Genomic DNA, 21,605 nt, shown 5'->3' with positions numbered 1-21,605 from the left:
CCAGGGGTGGGTTCCTGCCAGTTCTAACCTCTTCTATAGAAGAGGTTCCACAAATCTACAGTGCCGTTTAGAACCGGTTTAGAACTGGTTCCAGCTCTCTCCACCCGCCTGTCCGCGCATCATCAAGATGAAGAGCGAGAGAAGGAATTCTGGGAGTTGAAGTCCACAAGTCTTAAAGCTGTCAAGTTTGAAAACCACTGGGAATTTTTTTTCCTAAAGGGTTAGGGGTGCAAGGGTCTTGTAACTTGACAGATTTAACACTTGCGTGCTTCAAATGCCAGAGTTTCTGAGCCAACATTTTGGTTGCTAAGAAAGAGCGTTGTTAAGCGAGTTTCACCACATTTTACAAGTTGGCCACGCCCACCCAGTTGCATGATTGCCAAGCTACTCCCACTCAGTCACATGGCTGGAAAGCCACTCCCACAAAGCAAGCCACACCTACACAAGAGGTTCTAAAAAAATTTGAAACCCACCACCACTAGCTAGCAAATTTCTATGGAGAATCTCAGTCATCCAGGCCATGGATGTCCCAAAGGTGCTTTTTCAAGAGGCAATTGGACTTTCTGGTTTTTCTTTGAAGGCATTTTGCTTCTCATCCACGAAATTTTAGAGCTGAAGAAGCTTCTTGGATGAGAAGTGAAATGTTTTCCAAGAAAATCCAGAAAATCCAGTTGCCTCTTTGAAAAAGCCCCTTTGGGACAACCTAGCTAGTAAACCATTCATGTCAGGGCAGGTTCCATAGCTGAAACAAATAGCTATCTCTTCCCTGGAGGACAGTGGTCTTGGAGGAACAAGCTCTGCGGAAATGCTCCACAGGCTCATACTGGAGTCTCTCCTGATAACCACAGGATAGCCCTTTTTCAGGGATGTGCAGTCACTAGAGGCAAGGGATGCGGGGCCTCACCAGTCTCCTCAGGGAAAGCAAAGGATTTTAAATAATTTTCTTAAAATAATTAAAGCCAGGGTAGTTGCTACCAGATTTCAAGTCACAGTGGCTTGGTGTCTGCTCTCAGTATTAACTAGGAGGAGGCCAGAGAACTAGAGGCCTCTTTTGCATAAGGAATTTTTAGCCTTTTAAGAGTTAAGCAAGGGTTAACAAGCAAAGAATTCCTTATGCAAATGAGGCATTTTTAGAGGCTTTTTAGAGTTCTCTGGGAGCAACTAGCTCAGTCTGACAGAGCTCTGGCTTTTCAAGAGGGGAGGGCAGGGCAGGGAGAAGCAGAGTTGAAATCGTCTCTGAAACAGCTGGAAAAGGTGCATGTGTGGGGAGGGGGGAGGAATTCAAAAAGTTTGATCGGAAGGCAGCAGGGGAAGGGGGGTATGGCAGAGGAGCTGCTTTCAAGCCTTTGGAAAATATATCCAATCCAACTTCTGTGTTTGTGTTTGAGAGTGAGTGAATGAGAGAGGGATCGAAGTTCTCTGTGTGCGTGTGTCTGTTTGAGAGAGGGGGGAGGGAGGGAGAGAGGGAGGAAGGAGGGGGAGGGAGAAGAAAAAGAATGGGAAAACTTATTTTGCAAAGGGGAAAAATGCTGTCGCTTTAAATCAGAACTGAGCATGCCTGGCAGTGGAATTCTGGGAGTTGAAGTCCACAAGTCTAAAAAGTGCCTCACCAGGGCTAAAGCTGACCGCACGTCACTGCCCTTTTTTCCTTGTTTGCTAAACAAGCTCAGTTTCAAAAGTGAATAATTATCAGAATCGAAATGAATAAATCTAGATTTTATTAAAAAAATGAAAATCAGCAGAATCCCCAAATCTCTGACCCTACCAATATAGCTAAGGTTGCTTGCTTGCTTGATTAGATGTCATCAAATCAGTGTCAGCTCTTAAAACCACTCAGGCTGGTTTTCCTCAAGACAACCTAAACAGGTTCTTTATGCCTTACAATTCTGGTACCCATCACTGCTATAACTGACCTTGCTGTTTGTCATCCTCATCTCCTCTTTCTTTCCACTTTTTTCAGCATTAATACCTTCTCCACAGAGCTTGAGCTTCACGTAATGTATCCAGAGTACGATCACTTTTAGTAACTTTAACTTTAACTTTAATAGGATTTGTATGCGGCCCACTCCCTAGGGACTCTGGGCGGCTCACAACAAGTAAAAGCATTTAAAATATTTAAAAATACAGAACTAAAATCAATACAACATCCATTCCATCAAGTGGGGCTGGAAATTAATCAACAGCCCCAGGCCTGCCGGAAGAGCCAGGTCTTGGTCGCTTTACGGAAGGCCGGGAGAGTGGTGAGGGTCCGGATCTCTGCAGGTAGCTCATTCCACAAGGCCGGTGCAGCTACAGAGAAGGCCCTCCCTCGGGGAGCCACCAGCCGGCATTGTCCGGTCAACGGCACCCGGAGGAGGCCCAAACTGTGTGATCTTATTGGTCGTTGGGAGGTAAATGGCAGGAGGCGGTCTCTCAGGTAGCCAGGTCCAATACCATGTAGGGCTTTAAAAGTAACGACTAGCACCTTGAAGCAGGTCTGGAGACCAATGGGAAGCCAGTGCAGCTCGCGGAGGATAGGTGTAACATGGGTGTACTTCGGTACACCCATTATCGCTCACGCAGCTGCATTCTGGACCAGTTGTAGTCTTCGGACACTCTTCAAGGGCAGTCTGCTCAGTTATGATTGAGATGGAACTCTGTGTGTTCAATGATCCATTTATATGTACCTCGTCTGTCCTTGGTCTTCTTAGTGGCATTCTCAAAAGTGTCAGTAGTTTTTCAATCCTACTTCTTCAAAGTCCAACTTTTGCTTCCACAGAGTGTCACAGGGGATATCACTGCACGCAGTACTCTGACACGTTATGGCATCTGAATATCTTTTCCAAGGTCATGACTACTCCACTAAGTGCTAGTCTGCAACATTTTCCTTGACTATTTGTTCCTTTATGGATGATGGTTATTTCTAAATGACAGAAGCATCTACCACGTCAATGTCTTCACTGTCAATTTTAAGATGGTATAGTCTCATTTTTTCACTGTGCACCTTCCATTTTACTGTATTGCAAATCCTTTGCCTTTTTAGCTGTCAGAGTCACCAACGTAGTGTAGGTCATTGATGTTTCTCTCTCCAATCTTAAAATCATACTGATCTTCCAATTCAGGATCCCTTTAGACATAATAGCATATAGGTTGAATGCTAAATTAAATAATCTACTATTATTTTTTATCTATGATTTCATTTCTCATTTTCTGTTCCACAAGGGCAGAGGTGGGTTCCTACCAGTTCGCACCTATTCGGTAGAACCGGTTCGTCAAATCTACCAAACCGGTTAGAAGAGGTTCCACCAGTGGACCCGGAAAGCAGGCCACACCTACAGAAGAGGTTCCAAAATTTTTTGAAACCCACCACTGGCAAGGATCTTGTAACTTGACAGCTTTAAGACTTGCATGCTTCAATGCTAGAGTTTCTGAATAGCTACTTGGACCGACGTAAATATTAATTCATAATTTCATATCCGGTCACATGGGTGGCAAGCCACTCCCACAAAGGAGGCCACACCCACAGAGTAGGTTCCAACAATTTTTGAAACCCGCCACTGCACAAGGGGAACAAATGCATCCCTTGTTATGTTTAGCAGGAGCAAAATTTCCCTCAGGAGCTTTTGTGGCAGCAATACATTATCAGAATATGAAAGAAAATACTAGAAGTTTTCCCGGTGATTGCTACAATAGTTGGTCTTTGACAATTTTTGTGTGTCTGAATGTATGTAAATGTTTTGAATCATTTTTTTTTTAAGAGAGTATTTTTAATACAAGCGGTTGATTGTATGCATATTTGTTCTGTAAAGTCACTTAGCTCTTAATTCTGGATTGCCTCTAAAGAAAAGATAAAAAGGCATTTATTTTGTTTCTTCTAACATTGTCAACCAGAAGACAGATGCCCTGATAGCTTTTTATAACAGCACAATAAAAGCCATTCCTTTTTCCTCAAATATCTTTATGTGACTTCTCAAACTAAACAACAGACAATTATTTTTAAAAATTTCTTCACAGAACCAGTTGAATGGAAGGGGAACTTCCCAACTCTCGGGCAGTTTCCAGCTTTATGGGATATGTTCACAGTGCATATCTTGAGATAATGTTCTCCATAAAGAGCTCCAAAATAAAGTTTGCTATACAATTATAATAAAATGCAGACTATATCGGAATTGACCGTCCATTAGACCGTTCTGTGTTGAATTTATTTTAGACATTTATATACATCATGTTATGAATGTTAAGTGTCCATTGAGGACTCGAGAGACCCAGGTTCATGTCCATCCTCCTCCGTGAAAGCTGACCTGTCACTGTAGCTTCTGGGGCAATAAAAAATAGAGAACAAGGAGGCAATATACAGCTGTGTGAAAAAGTCCTGCACGCTTTACGGTTTACAGTTTATATATTCCCTTTAGCTCCTAGACCTAGATGAAAGCTGTGAAGTTAATCTATCAAAATTGTTGTTAGAAATCATTCAGGTTATTAATATCTGTCGAAAATGAAAAATAAAAATTATGTTCAATTATACTGTAATTATCTCATTAAGTACAAATGTACTTCTCATTAGTAACTTAATCTGAATTCTGCCTATAATAATAATTTAGATATGCAGAATGAAAGGGAAGAAAAACTATGTAACAATAAAATCTAAAAAAAAAAAAAATTAAAGGAGAGATCGTATTAAAGTTATTTTATGCACCAAGGGCATTTTCATGGAAGGCTCTTTCCTTCTCTTTCATGAGAAGTAAAATTGAAACATACTGTATTCCAGCTTAATTTGAAAAGAAATACTTTGTTAATTTTAAATAGAGAGCCAGTGGTGTTAAAGGCAAGAGGATAAAAAGGGAGACCATTAATTCTAGACTTGTCTTAGGTACAAAGCCAGTTGGATGACTATTGGCTCCCCCCCATCCCCCCAAGATAAAAACACAAAAGTCTTTTATGCAAATATTGCCAAGAACACCGCAGGAATTTGTCTAGCAGATGCCAGGAGTCAGGGCTATTTGAAAGCAAGAAACAACCCAGAGGTGGGTTCCTACCGGTTCGCACCAGTTCAGTAGAACCGGTTCGTCAAATCTCCCAAACCGGTTAGAAGAGATTCCACCAGAAAGCAAGCCACACCTACAGAAGAGGTTCCAAAAATTTTTGAAACCCACCACTGAAACCCACCCAGGGGTGGGTTTCTCGCCCCGTTCCAACCGGTTCAGTTGGAACGAGGCCGGCGGCGTCCTCGCGCACGCGTGCGGCATCCTCGCGCATGCACGCGGCATGTGCATGCATGCACACGGCGCACGCATGCGTACCAGCGTCTGCGCGATGCTCCAGCTGCTCCTGGAGGATCGCGCAGGCGCTGTATGCGTTCTGCGCATGCGTGGAAGCGCAGAATTCATAAAAACCAGGTAAGGAGCGGGCGTGGGTGTGCGGGCGCGCGCGGGCGCGGGGGGGGGCTTTGCCGTTCCCGGAAGTTACTTACTTCCGGGTTCGGCGACCAACCAGATCGCAGGGACCGGTGCGAACCGGTTGAAACCCACCCCTGAACCCACCACTGAAACACACACACACACACACACACACACACACACAGACTCACACACAGAGCGAAAGAGAAAGTAAGGAAGAAAGAAATAAAGAAAAAAGAAAGAAAAAGTGAGAGAGAGATGAAAGAAAAAAAGGAAAAAGGGACAGAGAGACAAATGGAAGGAGAGAGAGAGAGAGAGAGAGAGAGAGAGAGAGGGAAAACACATGGCCGGCAAGCCACTCCCACCAGGTCACATGGCCAGCAAGCCACTCCCACAAAAGAGGCCACACCCACAGAGTAGGTTCGAATTTTTTTTGAAACCCACCACTGAAACAACCCCTCAACAAGGAACAATTCATTGAACAGACAACTCTCCTATTTTTATTCTACTGCATTTTGCAAGTGGATATTTGGAAGCATGGAGCTGCAACTGCATTTGGATCCTTGCATCTATGTCATATACAGAAATGTCAGAATCATATATTGCTTTTGATTGTTTTTCAACATAGATGAAAGAGGTGGGGATTTTGGATTAACTCCCAGCATTGTCAGTGAGCTTGGACTTTTTTTAAAAAAAATTAAAGAGTTTTAATAGATTTTACAAGTATTCCCCCTTCCCTCCATCCACCCCAACCCCGCACCCCCTCCAACCCTTCCCCCCCCAACTTCCCAGAGCAAAATACAGGGTATAAACATTTAATAATCATACACTAACATAAACTAACTAACTTTAGCATTGTACCTTCACTTATACTTTAACTCCCCTTTTATTAAGCTAACTTTAAGTAAATTGTAACATTGAATATAATCAGTCCATCTTCTCCATTCCAACTTGTATTTCTCATCTGAATGGTCCTTCAAGTATGCTGATATTTTGGGCATCTCTGCTAAGTTTATTATTTTTAACGTCCATTCTTGAATAGTGGGCAATTCTTCCTTCTTCCAGTACTGCGCCACCAACAATCTTGCTGCCGTTGTTAAGTTCAAAATCAAGTTAGTCTCTATAACTGTACAGTCTGTAGTTATACCTAACAAGAATAACTGAGGAGTTATTGTCAGTGAGCTTGGTCTTTGAGCACCGTGGTTAAGAATTAGGAAAACCACAGGTGAGGAAGGTCCCAGATTAATTCCACTTGTGGATGTTCTCACTGTTACGAAATTTATTCTTAGTTCTAGGTTGGTTCTCTACTTCATTAGTTTCCATCCATTGTTTCTTGTCTTGCCTTCTAGTGCTTTAGAAAATATTTTGGCAGCCCCACGAGAAAAGTGTGGTAGAAGAGTGATAATATTCTTTGTAACTAAGAGCAAGAAATAGTTAACATCAAAAGATTCAAAAAATGGAGGCCAATTTGATAGTAATAGGGAAATTTCATCATTTGGGAAAATTTATGTGATTCACAAATAACTATGATAAAAACCTATTTTTTAGTTACGCAGATTATAAAAAATATTTTAAAGGCCATGTGTTTATAATATTCAGTGTTACAAAGAATCTTAAAATTACTAAAATACTATTGGCCTTGATCCCATTTGCAGAGCAAGTTATTAATTTTCTTTTATGAAAAGAGTTGTGTCTATATTCATCTTTCCAGGGGTGGGTTCCTGCCAGTTCTAACCTCTTCTACAGAAGAGGTTCCACAAATCTACAGTGCCGTTTAGAACCGATTCCAGCTTCCTCCCCCTGCCTGTCCGAACATCATCAAGATGAAGAGCGAGAGGAGGAATTCTGGGAGTTGAAGTCCACAAGTCTTAAAGCTGTCAAGTTTGAACACCCCTGGGTTTTTTTTTCCTAAAGGGTTGGGGGTAACTTGACAGCTTTAAGACTTGCATGCTTCAAATGCCAGAGTTTCTGAGCCAACATTTTGGTTGCTAAGCAACAGCATTGTTAAGTGAGTTTCACCACATTTTACATTGGCCATGCCCACCCAGTCACATGGTCAGCAAGCCACTCCCACAAAGCAGGCCACAGAAGAGTTCTAAATTTTTTTGAAACCCACCCCTTCATATTACTTCACCTCACAAAACTGTCTGATTCTAGGCTATGCATCTATATATGTAATGAATAACTAATATTAATAGTGTTTGGCACTCTCTTTGTGTCCTGGTGTATCTTATTTCAATTGTCCGAGTTATTGTGATAATGATAGTCTGAGCCCTAAAGTCTTTTAAGAGGACAATACTGCTTTTTCACTCAGCCCATAAAGGGAGATGAATTGGAAACACTATACCAGTGTTTCTCAACCTTGGTGACTTTAAGTCCTGTGGACTTCAACTCCCAGAATTCCCCAGCCAGCTATGCTGGCTGGGGGATTCTGAGAGTTGAGGTCCACAGGACTTAAAGTTGTCAAAGTTGAGAAACACTGCACTATACTGTATGATCACTCATAAGCCATCATAATTACCCTACATTTGAACAGCCATTTGAAATTTATGCAAAGTTGCATGCTGTTCTTGTTTTACTGCTAATTTGGATTATATTTGACCTCACCTGTTAATTCCCATGCAGTTTTTGAGCCGAGGTGGCGCAGTGTTTAGAGTGCAGCACTGCAGGCTACTTCAGCTGACTGCAGTTCAGCAGTTCGGCTGTTCAAATCTCACCGGCTCAAAGGTTGACTCAGCCTTCCATCCTTCCGAGGCGGGTAAAATGAGGACCCCGATTGTTGTTGGGGGCAATATGCTGACTCTGTAAACTGCTTAGAGAGGGCTGAAAGCCCTATGAAGCGCTATATAAGTCTAACTGCTATTCAGTTCAGTTCAGTTCCTTTATTTGTATGTCGCCCTTTTCCCTGAGGGGACTCAGGGCGGCTCACAAGTCAGGGGAGGGGAGGACAAACAAGTCATGAACAAAATACAATACATTGTTAAAAGATAACACAACAGTCATACCATTCGGGTGGGGGTTAGGTCCTTAGCCCCAGGCCTGCTGGGATAGCCAGATTTTAAGGGCAGTGCGGAAGGTCTGGAGGGTGGTGAGGGTATGAATCTCCACGGGGAGTTCGTTCCAGAGGGTCGGAGCAGCCACCGAGAAGGCCCTCCTCCGGGTAGTTGCCAGATGACATTGGCTCGTTGATGGAATTCGGAGGAGGCCTAATCTATGCGATCTGATCGGTCTGGTGGAGGTAATTGGCAGTAGGCTATTGCTATTGCTGTTCTTTTAAAATGCTTAATCTCCATTTATTTGATGAATAGTTTTGTTTGATTTACTGAATCACCTCCCCACTTCAGTTTTTTGGCTGCTTCCTTTTCCAGGTGACCAGCTGAATTCTGAAGAGAAGAAGAAACGAAAGCAGAGGCGGAACAGGACCACCTTCAACAGCAGCCAGCTTCAGGCCCTGGAGAGAGTCTTTGAGAGAACACATTACCCAGATGCTTTTGTCCGAGAAGACCTGGCACGCAGGGTCAACCTCACCGAGGCTCGGGTTCAGGTAATGAATCCCGCACCCCAAAGAACAGAACAGCTGTCTTACTCTTCTCATTCCATCTTTTTTTAAAAAAGAGAAAACAAAAACAAAGAGGTAGATGTATTATCCTTTCTTCCAGCCCACTTTAGAAGTTCAGAGCCGAGGTTGCGCAGTGGTTAAATGCAGCACTGCAGGCTACTTCAGCTGACTGCAGTTCGGCTGTTCAAATCTCACCGGCTCAGGGTTGACTCAGCCTTCCATCCTTCCGAGGTGGGTAAAATGAGGACCCGGATTGTTGTTGGGGGCAATATGCTGACTCTGTAAACCGCTTAGAGAGGGCTGAAAGCTCTATGAAGCGGTATATAAGTCCAACTGCTATTGCTATTGCTAAGTTTTCGTTTAAAAAAACAGATCCACCTTTCTATTTATGCTGTTTTAAAGTGTATTTTGATTTCTCCATTCCTGTATTTTATTTGGGCATCAAAATGTACATGGTGACAAACAAACAAACAAACAAAAAGAACAATGTGTAAAATAATCAAACTGCTATATTGTAGATCTAGATAGTTGCAAGATACTTATCTGCCATAAGATGGGAGAAAGAGGCTGTCCTTTAGTTTTATCCCTGCCATGCAGTGGAACAGCTGTTCCAAAATTTGGTTTAGTCTGATAATGAACAAGAGTAGCATCTGGATCACATTTTTGCCACTCCAATAAATTAAAGCCATTCAAATTCACCAGAAGTATTAACTATTTTAGTAGGTTGTTACAATATGAATATTTGAATTTTAATACTTTATAACAGTTTCACATATAAAAATAATTTCTCTACTTACTTTTAAGCTAAAATGTTTTGTTTAAGTAATCTTTTTTCTTTAATTATGAAGACCAATGTTTCTGTAGCTTCTCTTATTGTATACCAAGTTGTTGACTTAAATTTTTCTGAGCTTCACATTTTGGCAATCTTCAAGGATCAAAGATGAAATACAAGTAGTCCTTGACTTACAACTGTACTTTTAGTGACCATTCAAAGTTACAACAGTACTGAAAAAAGTGATTTATGACCATTTTTCACACTTGTGACTGTTGCAGTATCCCCATCAGGGGTGGGTTTCAACTGGTTCGCGGCGGTCCCTGCGAACCGGTTGGTCAGCGAACCCGGAAGTAAGTAACTTCCAGGAACGGCGAAGGGCCGACCCGCCCGCACGCGCTCCTTACCCGGTTTGACGAGTTCTGCGCTTCCACACATGCGCAGGACGCATACAGCGCCTGCGCGATCCTCCAGGAGCAGCTGGAGCATCGCACAGACGCTAGTACGCGTGTGTGCGCTGCGCGCGTGCGCGAGGACGCCGCTGGCCCCGTTCCAATCGAACTGGTTGGAATGGGGCGAGAAACCCACCCCTGATCCCCATGGTCACATGATCAAAATTGAGATGCTTGACAACTGTATCCCAAGGTAATGTGATCACCTTTTGTGGACTTCTGAGAAGTAAAGTCAATGGGGAAGCTAGATTCACTTAAGAAAAATGTCAATTGCAGCAATTGACTTAACAACTGTGGCAAGAAAAGTCGTAAAATGGGGTAACATTCACTTAACAAATGTTTCACTTGGCAACATAAATTTTGGGCTCAATTGTGATCGTAAGTTGAGGGCTACCTGTAAGGGGGTAAGTATTTGATTAGGGTACCAGCCAGTGGTGGGATTCAAATAATTGAATAACCGGTTCTCTGCCCTAATGACCCTCTGGGTATGCATAGCTGGGTGGTCATGTGACCATGTGGGCATGGCCAACTCAACGTCACTCATGTCGATGGGCGCTTTGCCTTAGCTGTTACAACGGAATTAAGGGTGAACTGGAGAGGCAGTTTCTGTAAGCAGGACAGTAACGATTAGGCTAGAAACAAGAGCAGAATGTTTCCTTCCTGCCTTCCTTATAGATTAGCCCTGTAAAATGGGAAAAAGCAAAAGGAGGTTTTTTTCCCAACAACCAGGTCTCCAAACTGCTTAGAAAGTTAACAACCGGTTCTCCCGAATAGGTGCGAACTGGCTGAATCCCACCACTGGTACCAGCTCTAGACAAATCAAAACTATTCCCTCACTACAGGTCTTTCTATAAGCATTTCTGTCATAAACGTACAACCTTAAAAGCTAGAAAACTTCCATTTTTGAATTTCTAAAACTAAGTCCAGGTTATGCACACAGCTCTGTATTCTCATCATTATATGAGCAAAAATACTGGAAAACATTTTCTTAACACAGCAGTCCCCAATCTTTTGGGCACCAGGGACTGGTTCTGTGGAGAATGAATCTCATCCAGCATATACCGTACTTGGAGGATGCTTTCCTATTATAATATTAAATATATGTTCAAGAGAATCAATTAAAGCAGTTCAGTGTGGGATTCTATGAGTAAAAGTTCTGGACATCATCACTGTAGGTTTCCTGTGATTTCAACAAGCCACGGTAAATAATTCCTGTAAAACCTAAAGAGTTTTGTCTTTTGTTTGAGTTGGATTGTGCCCAAAATGTTTGTCCCAAGGAACTAGCGCTATTCATATTTTTGTAGAATATCTTTCTGCAGTTTACTTTAATCTATAAAGCACCACAACAGGGAAAAACTATTAGATTCGAGAAGGAGTTACAAACTTTCTTTGCTCTAACAATCTGAAGAAATTTAGTGGGAATGAGATGTCAAAATTTGTGTTTATGTTTCTAACTAAATTTACAGCATAGGCGCGTTCTAAGCCAAGAAAGGCTGCCAAATAAAATCGTTCAAAGCAGTGGACTTTATTGAAAACTATTGAAGTTTTCAGAGGAATGCCCAACCTATTTTTAAGTTTAAAAACATATGCTCATTGCATTCACTAAGGTGATTGCTGGAAACTTCAACGTTATTTTGAAGAGCAAGGGATATGCAGATATGTTATTCATCCTGACCCACTTCTAGCATTTCGCTGATAATTATATCGGATGAGATAGTTAGGTAGCATCTCGAGGTTCGAGGTTCATTTTATTTATATGCCGCCCTATTCCCGGCGGGACTCAGGGCGGCGCACAAACCCAAAGGAGGAGAAGGGAAACACAAAAACTACAGCAAAAAGTACAGGGCATTTAAAAACAACCAACAGCCACACAAATCGAGGAGGGAAGGGAACTCATCGACCCCAGGCCTGCCGACACAGCCAGGTTTTAACGGCTTTTCGGAAGGCCTGGAGAGAGGTGAGGGTCCGAATCTCTGCGGGGAGTTCGTTCCAAAGGGCCGGAGCCGCCACAGAGAAGGCCCTCCCCCGGGTAGTAGCCAGATGGCATTGGCTAGTAGATGGAACCCGGAGGAGGCCTAATCTGTGTGATCTAATGGGTCTTTGGGAGGTAATTGGCAGCAGGCGGTCTCTCAAGTACCCAGGTCCAATACCATGAAGGGCTTTATAAGTGACGACTAGCACCTTGAAGCGTATCCGGAGACCAATCGATAACCAGTGCAGCTCGCAGAGGATAGGTGTAACGTGGGTGTACCGAGGTGTACCTACAATCGCTCGTGCGGCTGCATTCTGGATGAGCTGAAGTCTCCGAATGCTCTTCAAGGGCTGCCCCATGTAGAGCGCATTGCAGTAGTCCAGTCTTGAGGTCCTTATTACAGTAACTCCTGCTTGCCAAGTAGGTAACTACCATTGACTAAATGCTGCCATTGACTAAACCAGCTCCTAGCTTGCCTTTTATCCCATAGATATATTTATTAATTAAATGTATATGCTGCCAATCCCACTATTCACTTTTTAAGCAGTAGAAATAATAACTTCTTAATAGTTTATATAGAGTATTTTTAATAGCTTCTAAAATGCAGTGGTAACAAAGTATGAAAACATTTCCAAAACCTAGAAAACTGATGTGAATATGATTAAGCTCATTCCATTAAATCTGATGATCTATCCAAAGGATTTTCGTCATATGAGGAACCAGGCAAGCCTACAGGAATGTCAAGCAGAAAATCACTGTCAGTCCTTTTCTTTCGTCTCTCCCTTTCCAATAGCATCTAGTCAAAGTTTTAGGTCTGGCTCCTTGCTTGAATGAGTGGAAGAGTTTCCAAAATTTACTGGGAGTTATTAACTTCCCTAACAAACACAAGATGTTTTCTTTGAAGAAAGGAATTCCAGCCAGAATCCAGTTATGAAACACTACACTGGAGAGCAGCATCCTGTTCACAACAACTGATCATAAAAACAAAGGAGGAGGAAGAGAATTTTGCAGATCTAAAAATCCCTTACTGGATCCTTTTGGTTTTTTCTCAGTAGGTCATCGAAATTTTTCACGATAGCACTTTCCTTCTTTCACACTTTCTTAACTTGAGAGTGAAAGTATTCACCTCATCTCTGCCTTATAGGTAAATGGACCATTTATTAAATAGTTTATATACCTTAGTGTTCTGGCCCCCCTCGTCCCACACCAACACACTCTGAGTCAAAGATACTTTACGGAATTTATTAACAGACAGGTCCTTGGCAGCAAACTGGCACAGATAAGCCTTGGCAGCAATCCAACACAGATAAGCTGTGGCAGCAATCCAGCCTGCCAGGCTCACAATACTGTTCTCCAACATTAGTTAATGCATTGACTTCTGCAAAAGGGGCGTGTGCACAAGCATTCCTTTTATAGTCTGGAGAGGAGCCTAATTACCAGCAGCTGAGTGCAATTACCTCCTGTAACTGCCCAACTGTTCCTTACGCCTATTAGCTCTCCGGTGCCGGGCATCCAGGAACAACTCGCTGCTGACATCAGGAACTCACTTCCTTGCCTCCTCTCCACTGGTCCAAGGCTCAGGTGCCTCTTGGTGGCCAACCAGCCTCTCTGTGCCCTGCTCGGAGTCGGAACCCTGTCCAGGGTCCTCCATATCCTCCAAAGCCAACTCATAGGGCCCCTCGCTGTCGGAGTCTGGTGGCAGCTCCAACGGCTCCTGCTGGGCCACAACACTTATTTATTTTTATTAAATAAATATTTAATATTTATTACACATTTATTAAAATGTAATGATTACATTAAGCCCTGTGGGTGTATGAAAAAATAAGTTACAAATTTCTTAAAGATCATAATCTCTGGTGAGGTAAACTGAAATGGTGGTATAGTTGTTTCATTTTAACTCTTGACCCAATATCGTGGGAGTGCTCTCCTTTTAGGATGATGGAGTGTATTCATTCCTTTACCTGAAAATGTGGTTAGCTAGACCAGCTGCTTTTTGTGAGTGGAGTTTGAACTTATGTTTCCTAGATCCTGCTTTGACATCCTCACTGAATCAAAAACATCTCCTTCTGGCCAATAAAAAACACAGTAACTATGTGAATTGCAACTTCTTATGCTGTGCAGTAAAGGATCTATTTTGATTTTTTTTGTGATGAAGAAGATTGAAATGCCTATTTTCATGCCACAGTATCTGATACCTGGTTCTGGTGTGCTTCTCTTTCTAGGTGTGGTTTCAGAACAGGCGGGCAAAGTTTCGCAGGAATGAGCGAGCGATGCTGGCCAACAAAAATGCATCCCTCCTTAAGTCTTACTCAGGTGATGTAACTGCAGTGGAGCAACCAATTGTACCTCGCCCAGCACCAAGAGCCACTGACTATCTCTCCTGGGGAACTGCCTCTCCTTACAGGTGACTATATATCTTGTACCCCTGTTGGTTGCCTCTGGTTCACTGCAGACACCTGTCATTCCTTCCAGGTGGGTGACAAAGCCTAATGAATTATATGTATCCTGAGGCATGTATGTCCAAATAAGGAAATGTTCAAATAACTTGTTTTTTCAAAGCTAAGAATCCTACTTAGATGCTGAGCAATGATGCCTATGTCTTAAGGAGGTGTGGCACGACAAAACCGCGCTCGACTACAGCGTGCCTGATTAAACCGCGTCGCTGACATCATCAGCAGGGCGACAACAGCGAGCGCGGAGAAAAATGGGCACTTTAAATAGCGCTTTGAAAGCAAGCCGATTCAAGTTAAGGTAAGGGTTAGGTTTAGGGTTAGGTTTAGGGTTAGGTTTAGGGTTAAGTTAAGGGTTAGGTTTAGGGTTAGATTTAGGGTTAGGTTTAGGGTTAGGTTTAGAGTTAGGGTTAGGGTTAGGTTAAGGGTTAGGGTTAGGTTTAGGATTAGGTTAAGGGTTAGGGTTAGGTTTAGGGTTAGGTTAAGGGTTAGGATTAGGTTAAGGGTTAGGTTTAGGGTTAGGTTTAGCGTTAGGTTAAGGGTTAGGTTTAGGGTTAGGTTTAGGATTAGGTTTAGGGGGGTTAGGTTTAGGGGTTAATTTTAGCTTTAGCGTTTACAGCGTGCTTTTTTCTCCGCGCTGTTGTCGCTCTGTGATGACATCAGCTACGCGGTTTCGTCTAGCGCGCTTTAGTCGAACACAGTTTTGTGGTGGAACCTTAAGGAGGAGGTAGGGCCAGGACATCAATAAAATGTGATCTGTTTAAAATTAATTAAATACATTTGATTATACCCTTGATTATTCTTGATTATTCTTCAACTTCTTCAGAGGGCCCATTGTCCAACAAAAATGAATTTTAATGTGGAGAAAAGCAAAGTTTTACATTTAGGCAGGAAAAACCAGAAGTATAAATACAGATTTGGAGAAACCATGCTCAAAAAACAGTAACTGTGAGAGTTGTTGAGACTTTGGGAAATGTTCAGAGAAGAGCAACTAAGATGATCAAAGGCCAGGAGGCTAAAAAACCTATGAAAAACAGCTGCAGGATTTGGTTTTGGCTAGTCTAAGGAAAAGAAGAATCAAGGATGACATGATAGCAATATTCCAGTATTTGAAGGGCTGCCACAAAGAAGTGGAGTTCAAATTTTTCTCCAAAGCATCAGAGGGCAGGACAAGAAACTAACCAAAGAGAGAAGTATCCTGGAATTAAGCAGAAACTTACTAATAGTGAGGACAATTAACCAGTGGAACAGTTTGCCTTCAGAAATAGTTGGTGCTCCATCATTGAAGGTTTTTAAGAAGAGACTAGACAGTCATTTATCTGAAATAGTATAGGTTCTCCTGCTTGAGAAGTGGGCTGAACTAGAACCTCCAAAGTCCCTTCCAGCTCTATTCTATTGAGTTCTAAACCTGGTATTGGGACCCTCTTGAAGCCATGCATGGCCCTGTCCCAGTGTGCCTGGGATCAAACCCAGCACATGATGATACTGCAGTGCTAGGCAGCCAATATGGCCAAGTGATGTTGGCACTGCTCAGTTCCATTTGGACAGCAATGCTTCATGTGCTCCAATCTGAGCCAACAGAGTATATTCAAAGCCACAGACACTTCTTCTTCACTTTGTCATTAATCTCTGGAAAATTGTTTGGTGCATCTTTGTCATTTGGGCTCCACAGTGACTCATTGCATCTCACCTGGCAAGCTGCCCTTTTAATTACTGTCAAATTATGAGAAAAGGTCATGTTTTTACAGTAATTGGCTCCTGTGCCCAAAGGAAGAACTGTTCCCAGGCCTAATCACTGTTGTTTTCTTCTCTTATACTATTGGCAGCTCTTTTGCCTGCCACCCTCAAGGATCATCCTTTGAAAGTCTTTTTTTCCAAAGGGGGGTGGACCCAAAAGCAAACAGTATTTCGCAAAACTCATGGGAAATGCTCTTGGCTAAACTCTGTATAACAAAGTAAAACAAACAAAAATAAATGTGGACCATGTTTTTGCTTGGTATGTAATTTTTTTAAAATTTTTTATTTTATTTTGATTGCCAGTAAGTCTGAGAAAGGCAAGGCAGAACTCAAAGTCTGATTGATCTGGCAAACAAACAGCAATGGGCTTTGAACCACTGGGAATATTTCCAGCGCCAGACTCTTGGAAATGAATGGGTTTATTTGAGGAACTTGGTAAACCTAAGGGAGATTAGTTCACTTCTCTTCAAAGAATTGAGTACTGAACCACTGGAACAAACTTGGTGCAACAGTTCCCAGAAGTGTTCATTACAGATGCCACTGGTCAATGATTAAAATTAAGCTGTCAAACCCAAAACAGATTTCCAGGGAACTCACAAATACACAAGCCTACAACACCAACGGAGTAGATACAGAAAGCAAAAGGTAGCCTACCGAAGATAGTTGGAAATAGTTTCCAAAAAGAACAAAGGAAAGAAAAAGAATATTCTTTTGGCTACTTTTAATTTAGCTCTGTGGGTTTTTACAAACATTGACCACTACTTTTACTGTACTCATGTCAGTGAGACTTTTGTGAATCATAAGGGTTCCACCACAAATGCGCGAATGACAAAAGTGCATGTGACTAAACCGCGGTGACAAAACCGCGCCGTCAAAACCGCGGAGACGAATGAGCGCTGAAGCGCACCGACAACAGCGCGCCGACAGAAGCGCGCTGTAACCTAACCCTAAACCTAACCCTAAACCTAACCCTAAACCTAACCCTAAACCTAACCCTAAACCTAACCCTAACCCTAAACCTAACCCTAAACCTAACCCTAAACCTTACCTTAACTTAAATCGCGCTGTTGTCGGCGCGCTTTTGACATCACGGTTTTAGCGCTGCGGTTTTGTCGACACGCTTTTGACGTTCGCACTTATGTCGTGCCACGAATCATAAGGACCTATGAGTTCTGCTCAAACCTTTTCTTTAGATATTTTTCGCCTGGTTGTGCATCCAGACTCTGAATGGAGGGATCCAAGGGAGTTCTGCATTGCTGATTGTAGCAGGATTAGCATCCCTATAAAAGTTCTTTGTATGATTGATTCCCAGATTCTTCCTCCAGTGATTAATCTGTAGACAAAAATGTATAAGACTTTGGAGCCTGAATGAAATCATAAGGGCAACAGATATGAAAAATACCCATGCCTAAAACTATCAAAATGCTATCAGACGGTGGCCCCATTTATTTTGTGCCCTGGTTAAACATGTGCAATTTCATTTATTCTTTGCATTTATCCATTTATGTTCCTTTTTAATGCTACTTATCAAAAAAAACCCTGACATATGCACTGAAGCATACATAAACCTACTTTTAGAGGAGTAGTAAACATTGAGATACTTAGGAAATAGGCCCATAGAAATAAATTGTCTGTAAATTAAAATCTATATTCATCCCCGCATTCCACATTGGAATATGTATTGTGATAATAAGAACGGTAATTCCTTTGATACTCTGATCTGGGATGTAGAAGCGATTCTTCCAAACTAAATTTGCGTTTGCTTGCTAGGCAAGAGTACCTTGACACACTGAATTCACTTGTTTAAGGATTAGATGATTATTAATATCTTGCAAGTGTACAATATGGATAAAGGCTCTTCCTAAGAGTAGCAGTATCTCCCCAACCCGGTGCTCTACAGACAGCTTGGATTTACAGTTTGTAGAATCCCCAACTGGCATGACTGCACAGTTCCAATTTATCTGCAGGGCACCAGATTAGGGATGTCTGTACCCAAATTATCAGTCTCTTCCACAATCTAGATTTAGATCTGCAATGGTTTCTATTCTAGTTGTTCCTAATTCAGAGTAGTAAACATATTATAAAGGTCTGATATATGAAAAGATATTTTGTTCCATTACAAATGTTGTTGTTGGGTTGTAATTATTTTAGGACCAGGACACAATCATATATACACAGGGAATGCTAACTTTTTTGAAAAAATGCATTTAATTTAGATCAGTTTGTTTTCCTATTGTCCCACCCTTTTTTGAGCCATAGCCCTGGCACATCATTCCAAATTTAGTAGTACTCCTTGGAAATTAAGATTGATGGAATACAGTTGCATAATCTGGCTGTAAATGTTTAACTCTAAGCTTCTATCCCTCTACTTTTCTTAGCCACTTCATTTGCAAATGCCATGTAAAGCCTTAAATGCTAAAATCAAACTGCATTGCAAGACTTGGGCAGGCTAGCTAGCTGTTTTTCTGGATACTTGACATCATGCAACTCAGTGGTGGGTTTCAAAAATTGTTCGAACCTACTCTGTGGGCGTGGCCTCCTTTGTGGGAGTGGCTTGCTGCCCATGTGACCGGATGGGAGTGGCTTGCCATGTGACCGGATATGAAGATGCTGACGACACTTGTCAGAACCACCTTAAATTACCTCACACACAGCACTGGCATGCATAAGAATATGATGTAAACTTGTTTTTTAAAAGGCATCTTTGGTTTGCATTAAAACAACTTCAACACACGCAATGTTCTGATTGCACCACAAACGCAGTAGTCATCCTTACCTTTCACAGAGGCACTGAGTTTTATAAATATGAGCATGATAGTGTAGAATAATCATATCCAAGGACCAGTGGTGGGTTTCAAAAAAATTTCGGAACCTCTTCTGTAGGTGTGGCCTGCTTTCCGGGTCCACTGGTGGAACCTCTTCTAACCGGTTCGGTAGATTTGACGAACCGGTTCTACCGAATAGGTGCGAACTGGTAGGAACCCACCTCTGATGCAACTCACCTGAATGCACATGAATTGTAGAATAAAAATATGACGTATTGTTGTTTTTCTCCCCTTCCCCCCTGTTTTCTCTCTGCCTCCCAGTACTGCCATGGCTTCTTATTCTGCTTCCTGTACCAATGCCAGCCCAGCTCAGGGCATGAATATGGCTAACAGCATTGCCAATCTGAGACTGAAGGCAAAGGAATATAGTTTACAGAGGAACCAGGTGCCAACCGTAAATTAGAGGGCAACAACCTGTAAGAACAGCCCAAATCTGGAAAGAAATGTTTCTGCCTGGCAACTGTCCTGCTTTGCCATCTGTTGAGACCTCGAAAGCCCACCAACCCGAGCTAAAGGATTGGGGATAAAAGCAGGATCCAAATGAATGGAAAACAGTTTCCAACATGATGCTACAAATACAAATAATCCCACAATATTGCCAAAGTGCCAAGTTTCTTCGGTGAAGGATACAAGGCTTGAATTAATCCTAGGAATGACTGCAAATCCAAAGATCCTGCCCTTGACTCTTCCGTCTCCCGCATTGGACTTCTGTGTTTGCCCCTCACCTCTTTCATTTGAAGCCTTCTAAAATACTCTTCAATCATATGCCAAAGATCCTCATGGTCGTTGATGCTCTGATCCATTCAAAGCACAAGGGATCCCATCTGATGTTGTGACCACCAGCATATGCCAGACGCCTTAGCATCTAAACGTTTATGCCTATTGGCTAGAATCTCGCCTTCTCTTAGCTGTTTGAAGTCAGTTTTGATTATAGATAAGTGTGTCTTACTGTTTATTCTGCCACAACCTCTTTGATATTATTATGGTGGTTTCCAAAGAAACGCTAAATATAAAAATACACTATTTTGAATCAATTTCTGCCAATGTAGAAGTGTAAATTTTTTTTCAAATCACATAGAACACTTTATCCTGGTGAAAATGTATAAGAATGTATTTGAGATATTACTCTGTGGAATTGAAAAGCTGGTACAAACCTACAAATCTTGGAGAAACCCAAAGAGCAGAATCCAGATGTGCAGGTACTATAAATGGAAGTTAATTTCCAATGCAAAAATCAGAGGCCTTAATCTAATGCAGAGATAGACATGCTTAAGCCTATTGTATTGGACTAAGTCTCCACATACTTCCTTTGCTACGTGTTTTGTTTCATGCCACACTCAACAGTGGTGCCTGAAATCATTTGATTTATATATACTGTATATATTTATATATATAAGATATACATACAAGCTTTGTGAGTTTTCCTTTTTTTTATTAAACAAATAAAATGAACTGAAAGTGTTCTGGTTGTAAGTGGATCCTGTAGAATTTCTAAAATAATCAGTTTCTGCTGTGTTGTGCTGTGGAAGACAACTTTCAGGAGTAAAATATGATACCCTCAAATAGATCATGGAATATGACAGCCTAATAGAGCTGGAAAAAATGCACTGGTCTGCAATATTCTTTTCTGCCTAGTTAAAAAAAATAAAGAAAATAATTATTCAGACAATGCTTTTCTCCCTTTCCATGAGCTGGCTGATCTAGATGTCTTTTCCTTAAGAAGTATTGAAAAAGCTCCAGATTGGTGAAAGAATTCAGAAAAGAACCAACCGGTGTTATTTGCTGAGACAGGTGGCTATAGAAATCAATCAATCAATCAATCAAACAAACAAACTAGAATATTTTGATCATTGCATTTTACTGCATGGTGATATATAGGTGTCCCTTCCTTGCAGCAGATGAAATCAGAGGTGGGATTCAGCCAGTTCAGCCTGGTTCAACAAAACCGGTTGTTAACTTTGTGTGCAGTTCGGACAACTGGCTGAACCTACCACTGGCTGGCAAAACCCCAAGGCACCTCTGACAAGGCACTCAGAGGGAGGGGCTGCAGCTACAGGCAGCCAAACTAAGTGCCTGAAAGACCCCATCACTAGGAGCCCAGGCACCTCAGCGGGCTGCGAGTGAGCAAAGGGTTTTGCAGGGAGCCGATCTAGTGCCTAGAGCTGGCTCTGCCCTAAGGAGGCCGGGGGAGTCATTGGGGCTCCCGTGAAAAAGGATTCAGACAGTTACCCAGGTGGCTTCTTCATGGGGGTGGCCTGCAGGTGGATGTCCTTGCCCCTCCCCTCCCAACCACTCCTCACCTGGCCTGAGAAGGTAAAGGCGATGGCTGGGGAGGGAGATCAGTTCTAGGCCCACCGCGATCAGCCAAAGGTCCCCTGGGAGGACACATGGCAAGGCTCAGCTGTCTTTTGGGCCTGGCCCCAGGAGGGGGGTGCAAGAGAAAACACCTGATGCAAGCACACA

The 21,605-nt window shown here is 42.3% G+C and overlaps 1 protein-coding gene across 2 annotated transcripts in view; it reads left to right on the top strand.

Annotated features, from left to right (window-relative positions):
* The window catches only part of PRRX1 (paired related homeobox 1), a 90,469-nt gene extending 69,907 nt beyond the window's left edge, over positions 1-20,562 (top strand). The window contains exons 2-4 of one of the 2 annotated variants that reach the window (XR_004256144.1): positions 8,744-8,919; positions 14,353-14,602; positions 19,404-19,469. Coding sequence is in view for 1 of the 2 variants with exons in the window: in XM_032226148.1 (XP_032082039.1) it covers positions 8,744-8,919; positions 14,353-14,534; positions 19,404-19,545 (500 nt within the window). In the remaining variant the exon portion in view is untranslated. Of the gene's footprint in view, positions 1-8,743; positions 8,920-14,352; positions 14,603-19,403 lie in introns of both variants that reach the window. The other variant, XM_032226148.1, reaches the window with a different exon arrangement.
* The last annotated feature ends 1,043 nt before the right edge of the window (positions 20,563-21,605 follow it).

Source organism: Thamnophis elegans, chromosome 11 (assembly GCF_009769535.1).
Source record: "Thamnophis elegans isolate rThaEle1 chromosome 11, rThaEle1.pri, whole genome shotgun sequence".
Classification (NCBI taxonomy): Eukaryota; Metazoa; Chordata; class Lepidosauria; order Squamata; family Colubridae; genus Thamnophis; species Thamnophis elegans.
This window is presented reverse-complemented; position numbering and strand designations above follow the sequence as displayed.